The 25,953-nt window shown below is 35.9% G+C and overlaps 1 protein-coding gene across 6 annotated transcripts in view; it reads right to left on the bottom strand.

Moving 5' to 3' along the window:
• Diaph2 (diaphanous related formin 2) overlaps positions 1-25,953 on the bottom strand; it is a 722,722-nt gene that overhangs the window by 670,766 nt on the left and 26,003 nt on the right. For 5 of the 6 annotated variants that reach the window (XM_013115224.3, XM_040744363.1, XM_021228656.2 and 2 more), the window contains exons 2-3: positions 4,651-4,683; positions 1,923-2,099 (exon numbers count right to left, since the gene is read on the bottom strand). In XM_013115224.3, coding sequence (XP_012970678.1) covers positions 1,923-2,099; positions 4,651-4,683 — 210 coding nt within the window. The remainder of the gene's footprint in view (positions 1-1,922; positions 2,100-4,650; positions 4,684-25,953) is intronic. The other variant, XM_040744364.1, reaches the window with a different exon arrangement.

Below are 25,953 nucleotides of genomic sequence, written 5' to 3'. Positions count from 1 at the left end.
AGAATTAACATAAAATTATAAGACATGTTTATGAAAAGTTATAAAATAGTTTATATAGTGCCTACAAGTTATAAATTAATGGGAATCACTATTGCATAGGGTTTCTAAGCCATAAAATGCATGTGTGCAACTTGGAGGAAAGTAGTAGAAATAAGACTGTTTTTCTAAGATGGATTGAGATAGGATGTCTCTATGTATTACATGCTAGCTTCTTAACCATGATCCTCCTCCCTCAGCCTCCATAGCATTGATATTACAGGCATGCACAATGACACCAGGCAGTACAGTAGCCTGAATAAAATGGGAGGCGACAAGATATAAGTAGGTAAAAATAAATGGAAACTACATATACATATACACAGATATAAGAATGGGACATAAAAATCTCATCCACGGTAAGAAGCAAAGCACTCCAATTATTCCAGAGTCTAAAAGGTACATGTGGTAGTAGAGGCCCATGAATATTCCCTTCTCGTCCTTCTATTTTAATCCATAAATTAAGCAGCAAAGTCATTTGCAGAGAATTAAGGGAAGGGATCTAACATTTCAGCTGCAAAGATGTGAACTAGTCACCTAAGGGCACAGGTGTAACAACAGTGGGGTCATTTTAAACGTCTAAAGACAAAGTCCCATGTGGTGCTTTCGAAAAGGAATCTCTCAGAATTATTAGGGGTATACTGGAGAAGAACAGGCAAATCCTGGAAAATGGGCAGAAGAGCAGTTATGAAGCAATCTTAGTAACTACAAGAAATAACTTTAAGAAGGGTTATCTAAGCAAGGAGGAAATGCAGTCAGTAGATGAGAAAGGACAGATCCAACAGCTATTACAGAAGCGGAACCAATAGGATTTGACCAGCAACTAGCAGTTAAATGATAAAAAAAAATGGATGGCGTAGAAAATAACCCCATACTGCAGAGCTTTCCGTAACCTGATTATGGCAAGGATGCTGAACACAGAAGGCACTGTCAATGCTGCAAAAACTGATCAGCAACTTAATGCTAGAAACATAAGTTTTGAGTGAAAGAGGGAAGACTGAAAAAAACGTAAAGTGTTATTAACAAAATAATCTCAAAGAATGTTTCTGGGTTTGTTGTTCTTGTCATCGTTTCTGGTAATTTATACAGGACATTGAAATAGGAAACAGGAAAAACTGAGTGACTAAGAAATATTAATAATACAAGATAGACTAGGATTTGTTTGACAAAGGAAGGGATGCTACAAATGTTAGTGTATTCTTTATAGAAAATGAAAGTTGACATGGGAGATGAGAATGTTAAATTAACAACTCATGTTTGGTATCTCTAAAAGAGATCTGATCAAGCTAACCAACGTGAGATGACCCAATACTTCATTTATCTCTGTTCCAGGCATACATTGTTGAATAATCCAAGTATTACATTTATTATTTAAGAAATAATTTAGGACACACATACATAGGGAAAAACATTAAGAGACACCCTACATACTGTAAGTTGTATGACTGTTGCTAATACAAGAAAATAGAATAAATTAATTCCTTGGATCCAATTAGCATTTTGTTGTTTATTTTACATTCTGCTTTCCCAACTGTATTTCATATAATCAACAGACCTTGTAGACTTGGACACACTTTACTTTGGACCAGCAAACACACAAATTATATAACTGAAAAATTGATTTGGTGTGCCACAAATTATAAAATACTAGAAGACAAAGAGGAATAAATCTGTGCCGGATTTTAGGCACTCTTACTAGAACAGACAGGCATTCTAGCAAATAAATAAACAAATTAAGGTACTCTGGGAAATACTTTTGTTTAGTCAACAACGGTTGGTTCTGTCTTTTATATGACATAAACAGTCAACTACAAGCATCCCTATTTAAAATGCTAGTCTAGACACACATAGTTTAAAATGACAATGAAATTAGAGATCGAACTCACCATCATTTTCTCAAAGAGGTCCATAACTTCCTTTTCAGACAAATTCAGAGATCGTTCATCATATAATGGCTGAGCCACTGGAAGCTCACTTATCGTCGCTTGAGAATCAATAGGATGTTGAATAAGAGGTTTTTCTTTTTTGATGGTAGACTTTCTGAAACTTGTAATTCGATCACGCTACAAACAGAAAAAATAAAAGGCCCTGAGAAAAAGATTAGGAGCCAGGCACACTAATAATGAAGCACCAAAATGGCACTTAATATATCTATTATTATTATCTCTTGACAAAACATTATTGTAAGCAGCAAGCTCCAGCTAGAGATTGGACTGTTTTTGCAACTCTGAAGTCATTCCTAAGCTTCTGAAGGCTGGGATTGAAAAAAAAAGCCTCAAAAGTAAAACTTAGTCACTTGTCATTTCTGTTTTGCAAAGAAAGAGTGAAGAGACACTTTGGATCAAAATCTTGTGGTGGCTGTTTCTGGATAATGGGTCTTTGGTGCCAACATTGTGCTATGGAAAAAGAGTAAGAAAATAGCTACAGATAGCAAACTCAAAGGGAAATTTAGGGTAATGTTTTTCTTCTGCACACTGAAAAACCTGTAACAAGTATATATGAATAACTGTCAGTGTAGCAGTTGACTAAACTGAATAGCATGGAGTCTGAAAAGAGACACAGTGACTTCAAACTCAAACTGAAAAAGCAGTATCTCAAAATAAGTCATCAGGAAATCACTTTCTCTCTGGTTCTTCCATACATGACTGGATCATTGTGAGAGCCAAATACAGTTGGTGTGTGTTGATGCTATTAGTTACTGTTATTACTATATTCCTCAACATTTTCCTTCCCAAATATTTGGCACCAATAGGAAGGAAAAGAAAACGAAAGCACTCGAAGTTGCATTTGTTGGAAAAGTAAATAGAAATACCTTCCTCCTCCAAATAATATTCTGGTGTATGTGTATTTCCTTTAAACCACTGATATAATATATAATCTCTAACAATTAGCTTGCTCTTTCAAGTCAAGGACTTTGGCTGCATGCCAACAGGCCATTTGATTTGAAAACTACCAAATATCTGACATCAAATATTAGTAATATTCATAAAACTGAAGGCAACTCAGTTTTATTCTGGTGTCTGTTAGGAAGCACATGCAATATCATCAAGTCACATTAAGCAAGCAGACATGTTAGCTATGAGGACAGTGAATGTATACTGTCATGTTACCACAGTCCGTTTAAATAACTTTTAAGAACACAAAAACATTACAGACATCACTACAGTTTATGTAAAATTTTGTTGACCCCCTAAGAGAACATATTCTTCATTTTATTGATAGAAACAATGGTTTTTTAGAACCATAAGGTGTACTTTAAAGAAAGAAGTTTTAAGCAGCTTAGTTAGGATTACAAAAAACTATTTGAGTATATGGTTCCTTACAGAGAGATTATAGAAACCACAAGAGTTTAGAGCTGGGAAGAAAAAATGAAATAGCATCTAAACCAACTTCATCAATTCATAGAACAGGAGACTCAAACAGAAGAGCCCCTGGTTCTGATCTCAGCTTTCAAATTACAATTATTTATTTAAAATTATTTGAACTGTATTATTAGACTTTATTGTAACTCTTTGAGGGCAGTTAAGTTGGTTTAGATAGGTAGTGTCTTCACACAACTCAAGAAAAACAATTTTAGTAATCCCAAATAAACTGAGTCAACTTTTACTTAAAGAGATGGTGGACATGAAAGCATTTAAATATGCAATTTGCCATTAAATTAACAGATCTCTTCTCCACTCACTTCATATCGCTGAAGAATACTTATACAATTCAAGCTTCTGTACTGAGTATCAGCGTTACTAACATATAGATTTGCTATTTCTATGCCCTTCACTTTAATGCAAAAACTGCCTTTTTCTTTCAGTTGTATTTTGGTAAGAAGATGAAGTCAAGTTACACACATTCATCTCCTTAGAGCAGTAACATTATTTTATTTTTTTGTCGATAAGTAACTTCAATCAGACAAAAAAACTGGAAATGTTTAAAATACAATTCAAGAAAGTTTAGGTATAAAGAGTACATTTAAATATTAGCTTTTAACTTTTAATAAGAATTACTATTGCAATCTGAACTTGAAAATATATAAATTTTTTAAATTCAATAAGCACATATCTAAGATAATAAACATAATTTCTTTTTTAGTTGTAAATAATTTCCTCCAATATTGGTATTTAATATATCCACAATTTATTTCGCTATCAAAAGAGAAAATATCCATGTTTTCCAGGGTCCACATTTATGCACCAAACTTTAAGATATTGTTTTGGTATATGCTACCATGATAAATAAATAATTTAGCTGGGATCTGACCCAACTCATTATGTAAGTTTGGGGCAGTTGTTTCTTTTTATTGAGGAAGGGTGAGGCACTACCTAGCCCTAGCTGACCCAGAAATCACTATGTAAACCAGGCTGACCTCCAACTTGCAATAATCTTCCTTCAGCCTTTGTAGTGCTAAAATTACAAATATGCACCATTGTACCTAACTACAACTGTTTATATTAATATGTGAAAAAGGAGAAATTACTCCATTGACAATTGTCCTATTATGTTCTACTTTCTAAACATCCAATCACTTTATATGTTGCATATATCAATGCTTTAATGTCCACTTTTAAATGAAAATGTAACATGCATAAGCAATGCAATAACATGCTTGTCACACCACCTTACCACATCATCTGCCAAAGTTTTTATTTGTATGTTCTATTGAAACCAAAAAGAAAGAAACAAAAGAAATACCAGTCAGATAAGAGAAATTCACAGATCAAACAAGACAATAACTGAAGAAATTAAATGATTCTCGTCTTTTACCAAAAGTAAATTGTCCAAAAAAAAATACAAAGTTCAACATTCAAATAATACAACCATTACAAAATGAAAAGAAATGTAGGAATTATAAATGACGGTTTGGTTGGGGGAAGAGGAATATATTTGTTTTTAAATATGAATGTTAAGATCCCCCTTTCATGTCTGGTTCAGAGAGTATTACAACAGTGTTCAATATGGCAGATGAGTGACAGTCTTTGAAAAGGATGGCAATAAATATTTTCTTAAAGACGATTAAATTTAAAAAAATGAAAAACATCATATATAGCCACTATTACTTCAAGTAAAATATTAAAATATAACAAAGCTAACAGTTTAATAAAATTCAGCATCCAAAAGGTATTTCAAACTCTTACAATAGCATACAGTCAGTATGAATTCTAGACTTCACTACATAAGTACAGCCACACATCAATTCAAGTTGATGATAATATGTTTTGAGAAATGCACAGTAAGTGACTTCATCGATAAGTAAACATCACAGAGCATACTCAAACAAACCAGGATGTCATTAGCTGATATACTATTACAGGATCACCATCATATGCACAGTTCCATCTCTAGCTCAGACTCCTCTTGTAGCAAGCACATGACAGAACACTGAAATGTCATTTAAGATACATATTTAGGAAAGAAACATTCCACAATGGTTAGAAATTGAATTTAGTCCTCCTGACTTGTTTCATAATCTCGTTTCTTGCAGAAGAAGCTGAATAAAGTATATTTTACATGGTCATGGATGTTGGCATGTATTTTTACTAAGTAAAATACAGTGCTTTCACTGCAGAGAATTCCATTGTAAGTTTTCAATAAGTCAAAACTGCTTGGTCTCAAAAAATCTCAGGAAATTGCCTACAATTACTACTATCCTCTCTGTGCTATTAAAGATAACCTTTCCCTAGATCAGCTGTGGCAAATGCACTAGTGCACGCCTAGAATTCTTTTGTGTTTTGAATTCTTTGATTCCCTCAGGACTTTAAAATTCTAATCCCTGCACTAAATCATCATAAACCACAACCAATCTTTATTGCCTTGAAAAAAGAAAAGAGGGGCATGGAAGATGGTTTAGTATGCAAAAGGCTCCCTGAACGAATGTGAAAACCTGAGTTTGAAAGTCACATTAAGCCAGGTGCAGTACTGTGCATCTCTAATGCCAGTAGTCTGACGCTAAAATGACAGGCAGTGACAGGAGAACCCATGATAGCTAGTAGGCCAACTAACCATGCAACAAGGATCAACAAAGAGGCCCTGTCTCAAACAAGATAAAGAGGTGAGGGTCCAGAAGCACCCAAATATGTTCTCTGACCTTCATTCATCCACGAATATGGTCTGGAATGCATGTATACACACAGATACGCAACACACTTGGACACATGCATGTGTCCACAAACATACACACATGTATTTGCCCACACAGACACATTTGCCCACAAACATACACACGAATGCATCATCCATAATCACAAAAGATAGAGATCCGCCATGGAGGGCCTTACAATCCCTGGAGAATGGAGTGGGGATAGGGTGTGGGGCTGGGGGTGGGAGTGGAGGGAGAGAGAGCTGGACTGACATGGGAAGCAAGCTTGTTCCTAATTTAAATATATAATAAGAAGTGTAAAAAATGGAGATTATATCAAAATGAAAGCAATCTTCAAAAGATTAATTTACCTTAGAACTCTTTTCACCAAGTATTTTCTTTTGAGTTTTTATGGTCGGTTACAGAAAACTTTCATGCATGGTGATAAACTTGATTTCTTGTAAAGCACAATTACAGACCTGAAGTGACCCTGCTAACATCTGACATGAGCCTGTCCATCTGGGTTTTTGAGATAGATTACATAACTCCTTAAGCAACTTCTGCTTTCCTTTTCTCCCATTCCATTGGGGTTATAAAGTTATGATTAGAAACATCTATATCTCCAAAGCAAGAATATAAATTAGAAGAAAACTTATTTGCTTTAGTCAAATTCCCTAAGTTAAGGTACATATATGTCAGAAATGCTTCGAATCTGTATCTCAATTGAACACATGTTGACAATTTAATCAGTGGATACAGACACAAGAAAAATAGAAATGCAAGCTAACTTTTCACTTGGTTTTACAGGAAGAATCTGGAATCGTCTCACAATTCTGTTATAGAGTTGACATTCTTTTTGTTCACAATAAGCCACATACTATGGACAGTTAGAGTTGGGTGGAATTTAAGATAATCCAAGCAAAATAACTCATTTTACAAATAATAATGTATCATTTATGCTAATAGTACCACTGCATTCAATTTGTCTATGCTAAAGACTTGTACATTGCATCATTCTTCATTTCCAATAGCCTAAAGACTAACAGTTCAGTATCACACACACACACACACACACACACACACACACACACACACTCTAGTCTACTTCAAGCCACCATCAGCTATTACCCAGATTTCCTATCTTGTCTCCCTTATTCTAACTTTGTTCCCTTACAGTAAGTTTTGAAAAGGGCAGATAAAGTTATACTGTGAAAACCAAAGGCATGTCACTCCCAAGTTCAAACCTGCAATGACTTTATTTTCCTTTCCAATGCAACTCAGAGTAATTACAATGACTACAAGACCCCTGACCTCATTTCTTACTGCTTCCCCTTCGTTCAACTAGCTTCATTCTCACTAACCACCTCACTGCTCCCAAGAAAAGCAATCACCCACAAGAATTCACTCTTCCCTCTGCCTGCAACATTCATTTCTGTTATCTGTACAACTTGCTCCTTAATCCCGCCAGCAATGATTTTTTTCCTCAGTGAGGCCTACTCTGGTAATACTGTTCTACTAATAATGTGGGCCTAATCCCCGTATTACCTTGATTTTTATTCTTCAAATAAATATACTAGCCTATAATCTATTGTTATTCATTGTCTGTTGACTTTTGCTTTGTTTTCTCTAGTGCTGGGGATGTAACCCATGGCTTTGTTCATGTTAAGCAATCGTTCTTCCATTGAGCTATAGCTCTAACCATTTAGTATCTCTATAATATGAGCTGTATAAGGAAAGAATTTCTTTTCTGTCTGGTTTTAGGCTGTGTTTCTGATGCCTAAAACAATGCTTGGTGCACTAAGGCTCAATAATGATTATGAATGACTCTCATACCCCCTTTCATAAATATTTAATGCCTCTTAGTACTATCAGGACGAATAACCCAAAGGCATTCAAGCTTTGAGTGACTTGGCCCCAGGCCACCTTCTACTTCTTCCCTTCATGGCCCCTGTACTAGACAAAACAAAAACTGAAATCTTTTACCTAGTGCACATCCTATGATGTCCTCTTTGTAGTTTTGCACATCCCTTGACCTGGAATGTTCATTTTCAAAGGTGTATTTCTATTTCTAGGTGCTACTTAAATTTAAATTTTGACTACTGGCAAACCAAATGTGGAACCCTGGTAAAATAAAACTGGATAATGACTGTGTTCTATTTTATTCATGAAGAATTTTTCCCTAATACTTATTTTCAAGAATGATAGAGCATCCGAAGGCAGAAAGCAAATTAGATACACTTAAAAAATTATCTCAATTATTTATGACAGAGAGCCATAAAGAAAAAACACTCTGCCCTTGATTTCTTGATTTATAAATTTTATTCCACTACAGAATATACATTCTATATAAATGAGAAAATTTACTGTAATACGGCTATTTTCTAATACATTTCTCTCACTAAAATATTTGCTTTCAAGAGTTAGAGAAATGACTCAGCAGTTAAGAGCACATACTACTCTTGTAAGAAGATCCAAGTTTGATACCCAGCACCCACACCAGGAGGGTCTCCTGTAACTCCAGCTCCAGAAGAGCCAACACCTTTTCTTATCCGGCAGACACTTGCACACATACATCAGACACTCACACAAACACATACATACATACCCACATAAAGAAAAATAAAAAATATTTCTAATTTTGACTTCACAAATGTCATATTTCATAAATATAATAGCATTTAAAACATTTCTTTGAAATTGTTTGAGGGGAAAGAAATGACCATGGTGTGCTGAAGAAGAAAATCTTTAGCAGACACAAAGTACCTGAGTTTCAGAAACTGTGATTTTTCATCACTGTATACTAAAATTGTACTGAAATCATGGTATAAGTCTCAATTAAATGATCAATAGAAAATAAATGCTTTCTATCACATGACTGAAATCAGTCAAAACACCACCAAACAGGAAGTTCAAAGAACTGTAAAGAACTGCTTTGGGGCAAGAATAAATCAATCACATTCATATGAACTGATCTTTAAAATATAGACTGAAATATCTTCCCCACAAGCCACAGAAGTAAACATAGATGTTACTCCTTTGTACAAACTATAAAGCTATACATATACATTGAATTAAAAAATAGAAAAAGAAAAAAGTGACCCCAAAAATTGGAATCACAGCCTTGAATTAAAAGCACTGATTAAAGTCATTTTGGTAAGGTTTTATTATGCAAATTTAATGATAATGGTCATTAGAGTGGGGGCATATTACATCAATAAGTATAGTGACCATATATTTTCATTAAATTCAACTCTGAAGAAGCAATCAAACTATGCATTAGTCAAGCAATCAGAGTTTATTAAACTTCATTTATGATGAGCTATATTAAATATAACAGTTCAGTATTATATAGTATTATCTAATTATAAAAGTATTGCTCTAGAGTCTCAACCCCTTAAGAATACGAGAAATGGCAGACTTACTTATAAACTCTAATGTTGAAGTTCTGATTGCAATACAAAAGATCATTATTGCAAGAAAATTAAGTTTTAATTTTCTCAATCAGGCAGAAATTAACAAAAGCAGCAAAATGTAAAGAGTCAACTCTCTCATGGATAATGTTACATAGAAATACAATGCTTTATAAACACTGTGCAATTAGTCTAGCACCACAGAAATTGGACAACTAAATTGGATGTAATTCAAAAGTTTCATCGTCAACTCAAAAAGTCAATCACTGGATTTGACAATTTTTTTCTGTTTTAAAGAAAATCAATACGTTGGACATTACAACAAAGATGAATGGTCAATTATTCACCCAGCTTTAAGTATCTTGCTCTCCAAAAGGGGCAGGGCAATGGGACACAGAAAGACACATTCAAATCAATATAACAAATATTTGAACACCTACTATATAGGTTCTGAGAATTGAAATCACAAAAAAATGGGAAAGGGGAAGTGCTGTGTGAGTTCACATAAAGCAGTACCTTGGTATAGACTGAACATACTTTACAAGTTAGAGACACAACCTTAAGGAAGGGAAGCAAGAGAGTCAAAATCCACCAGGCAGGGTTGGATTCCTCTATAAGGCATGTCTGCCCAATTCCTGTCTATTCAGATTGGTAGCAGTCATATAAGGAAGTAGTTCTGCCTTCCAACTTTTAAGATTCTATACTCTGAACTTTCAAAGATAGCAAAACCAATCAAAATAATTCCAGGTCATTTGAATACCGAGTAATCAAAATCGGCATTCTAAGCAATCACTGAAATCCTTCATAGAGATTGTGTTAGTTTAGTAACTCTCTGATCTATTTATTTCACTCAGAAAATTATCTATAATCTGATTTTTAGAAGCAAGCTCAACGTAGATGTTTGCTTCTAGGATGACAGGAGAACAAATTTCAGCTTTCAACATCATGGAAATATTTACTGCCCATATTTAAAATTACCCTCAATCATTCTTTCTTCTACTTTCTAACATAAGGGTCATTTTCCAACAAGAACACATCATCTTTGGCAATATTGTCCTCCATCACAATTAGCATTTATGAGTAGATGCTAGACGAACTGGCAGCATGCTAAGCACTGAAAATTTAAAGAGACATGGCCCTGCTTTCAAAGGCTGAAACCCTAACAGAAGAGAAAATGAACTTACTAACATTAAGCTCCAATTATCTTCTTTACTTTCCTGGCTAACGTCTATAACCATCCATTTCTTCATTTAGGTAGAAAAATATGTTTCTATCTTTGTAACAGTAAGCACACCATCTCAGAAATATTGTCAAGTTGCAGTCTCAAACTTTAAGCCGCCAGAATTTTTACTACTACAAATCAAAATTCGTTCTGCCATTGTTCTGATAAAAAAATTCCTTCTGGGATCTTCTCCTCAAGCTGTTCTTTCGATGTAAACGAATAAAATATTTATATATAGGAGATCAAATATAACATCAAAGTCCAGGACTTCAGTTTTCTTCATGAAGCAAAAAACTGGCACTGTATTAAATTAGCATTATTACTCTGTCCTAACAAGATATGAGCTCAATGTGAAATGAAATGTACCACTGTAAATTTGAACATTAGGACAATCAACTATAGTATGGGAATCCAACAGTCTCTACCACTGAATAAGCATGATCCACCTCGGGAAATGTATGCTGGTCACTCAGGTGTTCAACAAAAGGTACTAAGAATGAATTAGTGAGAGCCATTTAATGTCTGAAGTAAGTAAAGCAATTGCAAGGATAATCAAGCTTTTTAAAGTAAGAGCTGCTTCTGCAAGAACAGAAATTACATTTGCTTGCTAGGCACTAAAAGCATCTGAGATAGGAGGAAGAATTCAACATGAGGGTTTTTCGTTCTTGAACTACAAATTTAAAAAAGAAACTAGACTAGAAAAATCTAGCCTTACATAAATACAGATATTCCAATATTTCAAGACAGTAATAAGTACATTAGATTACACTTGAATCGATGAGTTAGTCAAATGGAAATCAATGTTTAATAAATAAAAGTTTACCTACTCTGTTAACCAGTGGAAGAATGAATTGAGCAAACATTGAGCAATTACCCATTATTAAACAACCAGCATTGTGTGGTATATACAAGTATAAGACATGTGCAGTCTAACCAGCAGTTATATAACTAACCACATTAAAACAAGTCAATAATTAAATACTAAACTCTAAGGTATGCAGCTTCTCATCCTCTACCACATAGTTCTCTAATATCAAGACAGCATTGTGTGCTATCTGTAAGACCTTGCTCACCATTTACATGTTGTACTCTACTTACCAACAAACAATTCCCCTCCCAGTAGAGATTTTGAGAGTCTGCTTAGCTTTCTAATCATTAACACTTTGAACAACCACTGGCAACTAATACCTGTTCAAATATTTGGTGGATAAATTCTTTTAAGTACAAAAAGAATTCAAAGAAGAAATGGTTTAACTATTTCTGAAGTGGTTGACAAACTCTGCTAAGAATGGCACACTAATCCCTGGATGGGAATAGCCACGAGGGGAGGAAAACGAAGGAAGTCAGACACAAGAGGGAGCACTCTGCTTCAGGGCACTCTGCTTCAGGGCACTTGGGAGGAGTGGCCTTAGGAAACAAAAGGTTCCAGAGGAAGGGTATTATTATTTTCAAGATGCAGGCTGTGGCCAGATTACAGTCTCTCTTGAAAAACACAAGGGGTAATCTATATAACATTTAGCAACCCTGAGGGGGCATAAGGACTTCCTGATTGACAGAAGGACATGGATGCTGTGAAAAAAATTTTTTTTGGTTTTTTTGAGACAGGGTTTCTCTATATTGCTTTGGAGGCTGCTCTGTAGACCAGGCTGGCCTCGAACTCACAGAGATCCACCTGCCTCTGCCTCCCGAGTGCTTGGATTAAAGGCGTGTGCCACCAACGCCCGGCCTGTGAAGTTTTTTATAAAGCTGAATTTGTATAGCATGGATGGACAGCCCTCTCTGGAATTTTGGAGGCAGATCTGTTTTGGAATTCCAAATAATTCAAGTTAGAGAAACATGGGTCCATGTACAACAAGTAACAAAACATATCCAGAAAGACCCACAGTAGCACACTGAATTGCATTCGAGTTCAGTAATAAAACAAGGATGTTCTACCAAGCAGGATAAATAATATCTACATGCAGAGTTAAGTAGGCCAAGTTTTACAGCCATGTTATAAAAGGACATTTTCAGAGTTTACAGGTTTTAGCAATTCAGATGATATTCCATGATATTCAGAAATGACTGAGGAAAAACTCAAAGGCTCAGAAGCTTGCAATAATTATCAAGCTTGATCTTTTCCATGTATGTAAAAGCAAGTCTCTACAGTTTGTTAGATGCTAGGCACTATGGTAAGAGTCTTATAAATGTTGTCTCTTTTAAACCCCTACAATAAATATATGGAGGAGAATTATTTTTCTATTTTACATTAGCATTTTTAATTAGCATTTAAGCTATATGATTCAGATCCCATGCTCTGAAACCTCTATCTCATTTTGAAGACTTTAGTAAACAGTACGGATTAGTATAACACTCCTGGTTAAGGCATGAGCTTGTTTGTCAGTCTTGGCCTTTCCTTGTCCACTTTGCTAGACTTAACAGTGCTTATTCTACGTCACCACTCTTTCATCTTTAGCTGGCCATCCCCCATTCATCCTTTCTGCTCTTATCTAAGGTTACCGTTCTCTTGCAGTAAGTGACCCACGGCTGCTGACCTCTTCCTTTTATAATTACCAGATTACAATTATTCGTTATTGCCTTCCTTGCTATATTGAAACTCGATGTGGTCAGGACTAAAAGTCTCTACTCCACCTCTCTGCCTATAGATAAACCTCTACCCATATCTCTCCGGTTCTTTTTGTGTTTTTTATTGCTGCCTGTTTTTTTTTTTCAGTCTTCCTATGCAGCTCAAGCTAGCCTCAAACTCTCAATCCAATACCCCTGCCTCACTCTCCCCAAACTCAAGACTAGGTCACATCCTTCTTTGTTCCTACCACATCCTTGGGGATTTTACACAGCAGCTAGCATGGAGTGAGCATTCAAATGTGTAATGATTGATGGAACTGGGCTGGGAAAAGGCGCAGTGGTGGAAAGAAAACGAGATCCAATTGTTATGATAAGAGCTCAGATTAGGTGGTAGCAAACGGAAGAGAGAAAGCTGTTAGTATATGTAATTTTGTTTAAAATTACCCTTGTTATTGAAGCAATGTACCCAGACATATGACTGTTGTTTGTATTAAATAGAGTAATTTAAATATATGCTGTTGTGATTACTATCTTTACAACACACAAATAACCTCTAAATGGCTATGATTACTACTACTAGATACTTCACCTTACAATGACTTGCCATGCATCTACTTCAAGCAGCTTTTATAAATAACCACATGATTTAGTTTTCTGATATAGCTGAAAAATTAATCTGACAAAACAAAATGATTCACTCCTTCAAAGCTTCAAGAGCATAAATTGCCTAAAACTGAAAATTATATCTGAATTTTGAATATGTTATTATTAAACCTAATTTTATAGGGAAAATGCATAAAATTCAACCAACAATTTAATTTAATGTCATTACCAGTACTTTTAGGTGATATGTCTGAATTTCCTAACAATCTACAATTCAGGAATGAGTCAAGTCTAAAAGTCTGTTTGTTCAGTTCAGGCTTTTAGCTCTTGGGAAACACAAATTCAAAGGTGCAACTCAAAGCCATGGTTTCCATCTAAAAGCAGACAATTTCAGGCTCCAGAAAGCCAGGCAGCTTTTTCAGACTCAAACAAGAATTAGAAAAAATCTTAGAAAACCAACCTTAGAACAATACATTGACAAATATTTTAAAACTAAGAAGCTTGAGAAAAATGCTATGATATGGTAGCCAAAATTAATTCAATTTTCAGAAGGTTTACAAAAAATTTGCAAGAAATCAGTCTTTTAAAAATGTATAAAAATGTTTAACCTTGACTTTCTCAACACAGGCTCTAACACTGAGTCTTAATTCTGAATTTATTTTCAGTTTTTAACACAGTTTTAATTTGCTTATGGCATTCACTTCTGAGCTACTGAGATAAACTGTCAAAATAATAAACAACAAACACCAAAAATGTCGCTTATACTACTATGATTTACAAATTTCATTATAGAGAATTAACAGGTAGATTTATTTTGGACATGTTATTGTATTAGGCAAACAACAACTTTACTAGTGTTTACTCATACAGGTCACAAATTTCTTCCAAACTTGTGCTTGTCAAAATGAACTCTTTACAAATCTGGATGTTTGCATGTGGAAAGATAACAACAGCTAATAAAGTGGCACCTATACCTGGTTTTTAAAGCATCACATGTAGTCTAAACATTGTATCATTACAAATTAAAAAGCAATGACCTGCACATCCCTTTGTCTGAAAACTTTCTGAACCAAGGTGATAACACTTGCACATTTATGGAACAAAGCAAATGACTTAAGTATTTTTAATACTGTCAATCATTTAAATGCTTTAATGGAAAGGTATTCAGGTTGAAAACATGCCACTCTTCTTCCTTTCCCCTAGACTTAGAGTGTGTGTGTGTGTGTGAGAGAGAGAGAGAGAGAGAGAGACAGAGACAGAGACAGAGACAGAGACAGAGACAGAGAGACCTTTAAATGCAAGAGAAAGTCTAACTTCTCCAGGATAAATTTGAAAAGTTCTAATCTTATTTTAACAGCTTCTGTAAACTTTCTTATTTTCTTCAATGCCAAATAATTTGGATTGATAACGATTTGGTCAATTAGGGACTAGAAGGTTGAACACAAATGTCATACAACTGACAGAATAATTTACAGTCAGTGTACTGAAATGAAAATATAAATGTGCTTCAACATTTACAGACTTTCTCTTGCTGTGTTATCTTCAGTTTGGGCCCAAATTAACATTCCAGCAGGACATGAATAGACAAGAATTTTAGAAAATACCTAAATTGACTTCTCACCATTATAATTCTAGTTTCTATCAATGTTGTGCTTACTCTATATAAAATGACTAATTTAATAGCCGTAATCAATACCACAAAAATCCTCAACACACATGGGCTGGTTTTAGCCCTGAAGTGTGCAGCTAGTTCTATCACTGTATTTTCCTACAGAACCAAAGTTCCCAAATGATGGTTAAATACACAGGTCATAAGCACACACACACACACACACACACACACACACACACACACACACACACACACACACCTATATTACACCTACAGGTTCATGACTGAAGAAGATCAAACTAGGATCTCCTTCGGAACATTTTCTATGAAAAACAAAGAATTGGACTCAGGTTGTAAAAGTGCTTTTCTTCCCTACAGGCAAGGTTGGCTGCGCTAACAATGGTCTAGAATGAGACAGAAGAAAAACAACTGGCCACTTATTTCAGTGCAAGTGTTCAGAGAGCGAATAGAAGAAGACACACTCCAAATTTAGGCCCTTGAGTAGCTGAAATGAGAAACAGGGCAATAAACCCCTTTTATTAAAAGAAAATATCCTGGGATCTAAACGCCTTTAGAAGAAATGCCTCAAGAGTACTTAGAGTGAACTCTTTCAAGAGCTTAAGTATTAATTTCATCTACCAAGTTGAAAGAGTGGTGCATTTTCAGACATCCATTGACTTTGTAAGATCTCAAATTTCATAAACTATATAGAAGCCCACTCCTACTTAAGCTTTAAATGGTGAGCAATTATCTTAGGGAAATACTAGAATGTGCTCTTACCTTTTTAATACTGTAATAGAATGCACTAAGTTAAGCACTTTTTCATATGAAATACAGAAATGAGACTACATGTAGACCCAAAAGCCTGCCTGGAACGTGTAACTTAGACTTTGAAGAAGTAGCAGTTTCTTAAAACTTTAAGAAACGTGGCGTCAAATCATCAGTAGCTTACAAGGACCAGTGCTTTTGTGAGGGCATGCTTTAAAGAGGGCATTAAATACCACAAAACATACATTTTATTACCCCCAACACCTTGGTTCGAATTTTACTACATTATTTATTAAAGTATATAACTTTTAACATTAAAGTAGGGATTTCAAGTTAGGACCAAGTCTTATACTTTAGAACACGCTCCATAAATCGGTTAAAGATGGCCCTCCATATTAATCAGTAATGACACATTACATCCAAAGTACATACACACATACCTAAGGTTCCTTATCAATTGTTCAAAATGTCTCCCACACAAAACAATATTTAGCCATGTAGAATTTGTCTAGTTTTCTTATACTGCCCAGTTTCAATGCAAGAAATCAAATAAATCCAGTGGAGGATAGAAGAAAAAGGGGGAGCAAAGGAAGAGAAGATGGATCAAAAGAGACAGTGTACAAGACAGAATGAAGAAAGGGAGAGTCTGAAGGAATGAGAGTCTCTGTAGTTATCAAATTCTGAAGGGCAATAACAGGGAATGCTATTTATTTTTAATTTGTATGCTAGAGTTAGTTACACCTAAATAGGCAATCAGCAATATGAGTACTGCAAATTAAGAGTCACTAAGTACTGGGTACCAGGCATTATTCTTAGGGCTCTAATTTAATTCCTACAGTAAATCTGTAATGTAGAGACTACATCTATTTGTGGTTAGTGAACGTATGCACATAGAAGTTAAATCAAACCACTTTGTGTAACATTACCTGGCCTGTCCACAACATCACCGCGCCAGCCAAAAGCACACCATCACAAAAAAAACATAGCAAATGCCATACTATAGGATATAGTGCAACTCTTTACTGCACAGATGGAAACTCATCAGTACCAGAATACAGTTACTAGCTTCCTTCCTTAGAAGGAAACTAATGTAAGTTCCCACCCTACTCTTCTACAACATTTACATAGCTACTGTCAGAATTCAAGCAAGGGCTACAGAGCACAAAGGTCGCATGCATAGAAGATTGCTTCCTACGAACTTAGCTTGTGTAAAAAAGGCTGTTGGTTTTCTTTTCTGACACAGACATTTCCAGTTGAGTACTAGTCAGCACTTGACTAGCCTACTATAAACCACAAAGTTGTAAGCAGTAACTTCATGCTCATGAGCAGTTCAGAAGACCCTTCCTCTACTTTCATGAAAAACAGAGATGGTACATGTGAAATAAATGCTAAGGATCTCTGTAAGGAAGATGAATTTTTAGTTTGGATTTGCATTAAAAATATTTATTGCATTTATCTAAATTGCATGACAAGAACATTACATTAAACATACTAAATCTTAAAACAAAACTTAAAAATCTTCTCAGTTTCTGCTGTTATCTACCTAAACTTAGTTCTAGCAACATACAAAGTGAAGTATATTAACTTCATCTCTCAAGGATTTGACGACTTCAACCTAAGCGCTGGATATAGTCAATAAGGAAACCCAACTTTATTAAACAGAAACGACCCTCAGAACTCCATCAAGAACAAAAAAAATCCATAAATATAATGACCTGGCTAAGTGGAATGGGGCCCGGCTTTAAACCACAGTAATCAGGAAGTAGAAGGCTTGGGGATTGCTAAGAGTAGACCCCTTCCTCAGAATCACCTGTGGGCCACATCCCACATCCTGCTTGCACACCAATCTTTAACATATGGAAGTGCCAGGCATGGTGGCCCATACTGTTAGTCCCAGAACTCAGAACACGGGGGCAGGGGAACTCTGAGTTCAAGGCCAGACTGTTCTACAAAGGAGTTCCAGGACAGAGCAATACAGAAAAACCCTGTCTCAAAACAAAACAAAAAAAAAGAAAGAAAAGGAATCATCACAATTGCCCCTCCTTAAGATTTGGAACACCAAATGAAAGATAGAGTTAGCTGGGGGTTTGATGAGGGACTTAAAGGGAAAGCTATTAGGGCATGGCTATATTTTCTAGATTTTAATTTTTTTCTATTTATCTTCAAAGCACTTTGTTACATGTTTTTTTTTAAATCAGGAAGCTGAGCATGGTGTCACATGCCTTTAATCCCAGCACTTGAGAGGTAGAGGCAGGTGACAGATCTCTGTGACTTAGAGGACACCCTGGTCTAAGCTTTGAGTTCTAGGGCAGCAGACCAAAAGCAAACAAAAGAAAAAAAGATAACATCGGAGTTCTAGCTCTGACAAGGGTGGAGATATGACATTCTTTTGTGGGGGGTTAGTTTTGGTTTTTTGGGGGGTTCTTGAGGCATTCTAAACTAGCCAAAATATTGTAAGATTAGAAAGACACAATAGTCATTTCACTTAAGAGTTCATCCAACTTGACTTATCAGTCATCTGGTCAGGAAAGCACTCACTGAAGATATGTAAATAAAATGGAAGAAATAACTATGGGATTAATGGGATATGTACTTATACAACCTAGACATCTGTAAATTCATGATGATGCTTGCAGACCCTGACTTCTAAGCCTGCTTACTTTTCTAAGCTCTAATAGGAAGAGTCGAACTTTTCTTTAACCCTGTATCTCTTTGAATACAAGCCCAAATCCTAAGGCTACTTATCTTGATTCCCTTCTCTGCTTGTTTTTCTCTTTGTGTCTCTGTCTTTTCTGTCTCTGTGTCTTTTTCTCTCTCTGCCTCCTCCTGCTTGTCTCCAAAGATTCCCACTTGCTATGCAGTTGCTTACAGATCTTACTTGCTCCCTTTTTTCCTGAGTTCTAGATCAAAAGTCAAACTTTTCCTTTCCCCATTGTAGTTTCCCTTTGGATACTGGCCCAAATATTAAACCTGCTTCCCCACACACCTTGGTGGTCCATACTCTTCCTCTAAAAGACCCTCTCCCTCACCCACTCAGCTACTCACACACTGTCCTGGCTTTTTTTCAGATGCTAATAAATTTATCTGAGCTCTTCCTTCTGGATTGTTTTATTAAAGTCTTTTTATCAATTTGATCAAGAACTCATTAAAATGAATCTGTAACAAAATTAAATAATCTGTATGAATTAAAAATCTAAAGTCTCTTCTAGAGTCTACATCCTATATAGTTTAATCGTTGTAGAGTTTCAACAGGGAAAATACTGAAATGAAAAAAATCAGGAAGGATTACTTCAGAAACAGCCATCTGTAAGTGAGTAGTTCATTGCAAGTTCTCAGGAAGTAAATTAGCCAGGAGTAAAACCTGTCAAACCAATAGTAACTTTTCTGCCAAAATCCATGTTGGTGTGACCCATCCAGCATAAACATAACATTTCCTCTTACTGAACAGTGATTTGGATTTTCTTCTGCCTTTTCTTCTGACAGCCAGCATGACGAATGGTAATGTTCTAGCTTAAAGCCACACGGTCAACATAATCTAAGCAAACTGAAGTATGTTTGAAAGTCTCAGAGTTTTATATGAGTTTTCTACAGTGATCAATTATGAAAACATCTCAAACATTATGGGGCCCAGCAAAACATGCTTACTAAAGAGGGTAAACTAGAAACTGCTTGTCAGGACTAACTTCCTGTTTCTGAGCTATGCAGTCATCCCACCCCATCTGTACTTTTGCTTCCAGAGTTTCTGCTCAACTGCAGCAACAAAATGCTAACATTAGCATGGCTTTCTCATGGTATATATGAAAAGTACTTATACCTAGATTTACTAGGGGTACTGATTGAGCATATTTACAGGTAGTATGTGGGTTTATTATTTTATAGTCTCCATCTGTACTGAGTTGTATTTGCTGTTTTAACTAAATACTAATATAGATTTTTATGCCCTAGCAAAATGAAAGCCTTGTATAGGTGACCCACTCTAAATCAGAGATATCCAAATAGATAAACCCCTTAGGTTGATTTTTTAGAACAATGTCACAAGACAAAACATTTGTTAAAATGATACAAAGCGAAAAAGAGGAAACATCTTATTTTCATCCTATTTGTAAACCGTCCTCTATTATAACACTCCTACTTTGGGCTATCCATAAGTATTCACTGGATAGTAGTTAATCCCTCAAATCCTAATCTTTTTAAATCAATAGTCAAACACACGAGACTTTTTCTTAATTACTTGAACAATTTCTTGCAAAATACTCTCCCCTAGGTCTCTGAAGCTTGAAGCAAGAACAAGGGTAAGATAGAGCATTAGAGTCCATATTGTGTGTGTCCCACTTCCTGGCGACTATGGCTACTAATGGCAATGCTTACAGAAGACAAATTTTCACCGTTTAATGAATATTACCATGGAATGACATGTCTAATTCACCCTTAAAGATAAAAGTTTAAGGCTGGAGAGATGGAACAGTGGTTTAAGAGCACTGGTTTTCAGCCCCCACATGATGGCTCACCACCATCTGTATTTCGCGTCTGAAAGAATCCAATACCCTCTTTTAACCTCCATGGGTACCAGAAACCCATGTGAAACATATGTATACCTAAGAGTAGGCAAAACATAAATCTTAGACAATTTTTCCTTAGAGAATTAAGTTTATCCAGTTGAGGCGGTGCACAACTTGAATCTCAGCATTTGCAGCAGAGACAGGGAGATCTCTGGGAATTTGAAGCCAGCCTAGTCTACATTGCAAGTTCTACACTAGCGAGTTAAATGGTGTGGTGGTTTGCATGAGAATGGTTCCCGTAGGCTCATATATTTAAATGCTTGGTTCCCAGTTGCTATATCTGTTTGGGAAGGACTGGAAGGTGTGGGCTTGTTGGAGGATATGTGTCCCTAGGGAAGGGCTCTGAAGTCTCGAAAGACTACTGCCATTCCCAGTTCGCTCTCTCTGCCACCAATTTCCACAGCAAGATGTAAGCTCTCAGCTGTTCCTGACACCACGCCTTTGCTTGGCCATCCTGCACCCTTAGCCCTCTGAAAATGTGAACTCCCAAATTTAATGTTTTCTTTTATAAATTGCATTGGTTGGGGTATTTTATTACATTGTGAGAATGTGCCCAAAACCAAAACAGTGAAGAGTGAAGTCTAGCAGTAACTGTCTGTGGACTATCACTTTCAATTCAATGTGACACCACTGATATCTTGCATCATAAGTTAATATTTACCTTAAATTGAAAGTCTTTGTTCTAAGGTTCATTGTCAACGGTTCAACTGCAATGCTACTGTGTTACACAAAAATGAACAGTCTGAATAAATACTATGCGGTCTAGATTTTTTTTCTACTTGTTAAAATTTATCAGCCAGGCATAGTGGGATACATATTCACGACCACTCAGGAAGTGGAGGCAAATGGATCTCTGTGAGTTGGGGACAATGTGGTTTACATAGAGTTCCAGATCAGCTACTGTTACATAGTGAGAATCTGTCTCCAAACATATATACATACATACATACATACATACATACATACATACATGATTATCATAAATCATATCCAGATCCTCACAAAAATTTAAATTACGTATTTAATTATATATTTTCTATGTACTGCAGGAAGGCAAATTTTTATTGTGGTGACAACACAGATAACTTGTCAATTGACTATATAGTCATTCATGACACTTGAAAGAAGCGCCTGAGTAAATACCTCAGTGAGTACTCGCCATGCAAACATGAGGAACTAAGTCTGGATCCCTAACAACCATGTAAGTGAAGGCCTATAATACGAGCACTGGTGGTAGGGTTGACAGGTGGATCCCTGAAGCTTGCTGGTCAGTCAGGCTAGATGACACAGTGAACTCCAGGTTAAGTGACAGACCCTGTCTCAAACTAACAGCATGGACTGCAATAGAAGGTGTCTGACATGGAAGTCTGACTTACACACACACACACACACACATCACAGCACACACACACATCACAGCACACACACACATCACAGCACACACACATACACACAGCACAGGCTCACACATACTCACACACCACACACACACAGGTGAGCACATTCACAGACAACCAGATAATCATGTAGAAGCAGAAACAGAAGGAGAGAGAGAAATTAATATTTTCCTTGATAAGTCAATAACCACAACAAATAAATTAACTTAAGAACATATAATTTTTAATACTTAAGTACATACAAATATATACATATAGCACACAGAGAGAGAGAGACACACACACACAGAGAGAAATTTACCTACAGAAGATGGTATTTGGAGAACATTTTTGTTCAGTTTCCTAACAAGTTCCAAAAGATTTTACCTAGTTGTTCTTCTGTCATCTATGTTGAAGTCTTCAAGCAAACAATCTTAACAAGCCACAATGTAATTATTATTCATCAAATGGCAAAGAGAATGTGCATCAAATTTATTGGTTTATTGATTGATCAGCTCACTCATTCATACATAATATAGATTTCAGAAATACTTGCTAAAATGCCACACACTGTATCAGATGTTGGAGATAAAACAATAAAACACTGAGCAGAGAAATGAAAGATGGGTCATGCTTTAAGAGAGCCTATCGAAAAAAAGAGATCCTATCAACTAGTGGAGAAATAGACATTAAAGGGTTATACACAGCGCCAGTGATGTGGTGTATATTATGTATTTCAGCATTCAGGGGGCTGAGACATGAAGATCACGACAAGTTCAGTACCAACCCGGGATACACAGAGTGTCCAAGCCCGCTAAGGATACATACTGAGACCATGTCTAATACCTCACCTCCCCCCTGAAATAGAATAACACATAATAACTTGTAATAACTATGAAAGGAAAATATATATGTACTGAAATCAAGCAGTACAGCAGAATAACTGAATCGATGAGGTAATAAGAAACTGCTAAACTGAGAACTTAATGTTTTTTATTTTTAACTTTCTTTTTATATACATAACTATTTTGCCTACATATATGTGTATATACCATGCGCATGTCTGGTGCCTGTGAGAGTCAGAAGAGAATGTAGGACCCCCTCTGACCGGAGTTACAGATGGGTTGTGAGCCACTATGCTGGTGCTAGCAACTGAACCTGGGTCCCTCTAAAAGAACAGCAAATATTCTTAATAACTGAGGAATCTCTCCAGATACTAACGACTGCCGATTAGATAGGAAAAAGAAATACTAGAAGCAGAGCATATGAAATCCTTGATACAGCCACTTTGAACGGTATTTTAGCAAATTCCTACAAAGCTTAAATACACTCATAGGATTATCCAGCAATTGCAGTCCTCTCTCTACCCAATTTAGCTAAAACTGAAGTAGGTTCCTAAACTATAACAAAGTTCCCACACTGGCATAGGATGCTGACGGGGGGAGGATGTGTACCCTGTGAAGGTTGAGGGTATATACCAACTCCTTGCACTTTCTGTTTGATTTTGCTAAGAACATAAAATTGTTGTTTTGAAAAATGTCTTTTAAATCAACACAATCCCTGAGGTAGGAATTTAAGTTAGACTCTGCTACAAAAGCTAGTGATTGCAAATGCTGAGAATGAGTGCCTGTCAAGGTAAAGGAACGGTGTTGAAACTGAGGAGCAAGTACATGGAGTATGGAAAAGTTCCGGGTTCTGATTACTCCAGCTCTCCATTATTATCTCTTCTCACACGCAAAAAGGCAGAAATACATGTGAATTCTTGCCCTGCATACACAACTGCTTTGTAAACCTGCAAATATGTACGCCCACAAACACACACCACTTACACATATACACACATGCCATACCATTCTCATACAGGGGAGCCAGGCCAGGGTGGTCAGCATAAGGATATAGGGAACCACTGCAAAATCAGGACTCCTCCCTTTTTCCTTTTGGTAAATACGGAAAGAGGATAGAGTGGAAAGGGGAAATTATAAAACATCTAGGTGGACTCACATTTATCTTCATTGTCTCAAATAAAGTACACATTACACAAACAAAGGATCTAAGATCTCTTACACAGAAATTAAAAATAGTAATTACTATTGTGACGGTAAGAACAGGAAGGAAGGGTGGTGCTGGAGATTAATCCTTTTCTATGAGAGAAGGAAGTCAATAGACAATATCTAAAATGGATAAAGGAAGACATGATGGCATATAGGCATAATATTTGTAGATATGAAGGAAACTACTAGAATAAAAGTGTTAAAAGTTTTCAGTAAGGTCACCACTAGCAAACACTTATATATAGGCAGGAGTGGGGCATGAATTACCACTTTTTGCCACAAGTCCTTCTGTACTGTAACTATAATTATGGACACAGAATGATAAAATAAACATGTTTTAAAGAGAAAATAAAAGGATGTATCAACAAAACTAGCAGATATATATATATATACATATGTAATACATATAATTTACATAGTATATATTTTTCCTATATAGAATGTTTTCTGTGCTGTAATACACATCACAATCCAAAGCAACTTAGGGAGGAAAGGGTTTCTTTCTATAATTGAGGAAGCCAATGCAGGAAGCTGGAGGGAAGAATTGAAACAGAGACCATGGAGGAGTGCTGCTTACTGGCTTACTCACCTGATTTTCTCAGCTAGCTTTTGTGAGACAGTATTCACAACCTTCATTGGGCTAGTCTTTTTCTTTCAATTAGAGAAAAAGAATATGCCTCATAAACATACCCAGAGGCAATCCAATAAAGGCAATTCCTTAATTGTGGTTACTTCTTCCCAAATGTGTCAGCTTGACAAGCAAACTTAGTCATCATGAATTGCATATGAAATCCACAAAAAATAAAATAAAACAATAACAAAGTGAATTAAACATCAGATAAATCGTGTTGACGATACAGTAGGCTTGAAGCCAAAGAAAACACAATTAAGAAACAGGTAGATCTCAATGAGTTTGAGGCCAGCATGGTCTACGAAATATTTTTTTAAAAGGTCCACCTCGATTAGATTCATGAACAGAAAATGTTTCATTGCACAGATTATTCTACATAGAAACTATCTAGATATAGATGTTTTAATTTTATTTCATGTTTTATGGATATTTTTTCTACATTATGTCCATGTACCACATGAGGGTGTAGGATATCCTGGATCTGGAGTTAAGGTTGTGAGCTACCACACTGATATTAGGAATTGAACCTAGGTCCTCTGTAAGAAAGACAGTGCTATCAACTGCTGAGCCATCTCTGGGTGGGCAATTTGTTTGGGGGTTTTGTTTTGTTTTGTTATTTTAAAACAGGACCTCACACCTTGTAGACCAAAATAGCCTTGAACTCCCGAATCAGCTTCCAAACACTGAGATTTAAGTGTATGTCATAATGGCTAGTTTCCAAAAAGACAAGTTATTTATTTAAGGAGAAAAGAAGATAATGAGATTAGTTCTCTACCTCATATGCTATCTCTAATATTTCATCCATGCGATTTACTATGCAGCTAGCATAGTAATGCACAGGCATTCAAGCTCTTTGTATCACCAATATAGCCACCAAACATACAAATTCTAAAACTATTATCCTCCCCATTAGCTGCTTCTCCCCTCATTCTATGATGGTGGGTTTAGGGTAGCAGGGTACTACATGTGAGATCTAAAGACTCACTAGCATTAGACTTCCACAAACTAATCCATGCAAACTGACAAAATAAAAATGGAAATGTCTTCATTGAT

The sequence above is a fragment of the Mesocricetus auratus genome, unplaced genomic scaffold, assembly GCF_017639785.1.
Source record: "Mesocricetus auratus isolate SY011 unplaced genomic scaffold, BCM_Maur_2.0 Super-Scaffold_100003, whole genome shotgun sequence".
NCBI lineage: Eukaryota > Metazoa > Chordata > Mammalia > Rodentia > Cricetidae > Mesocricetus > Mesocricetus auratus.
The sequence above is the reverse complement of the archived record's forward strand: the minus strand, read 5'-3'. Positions and strand labels throughout refer to the sequence as shown.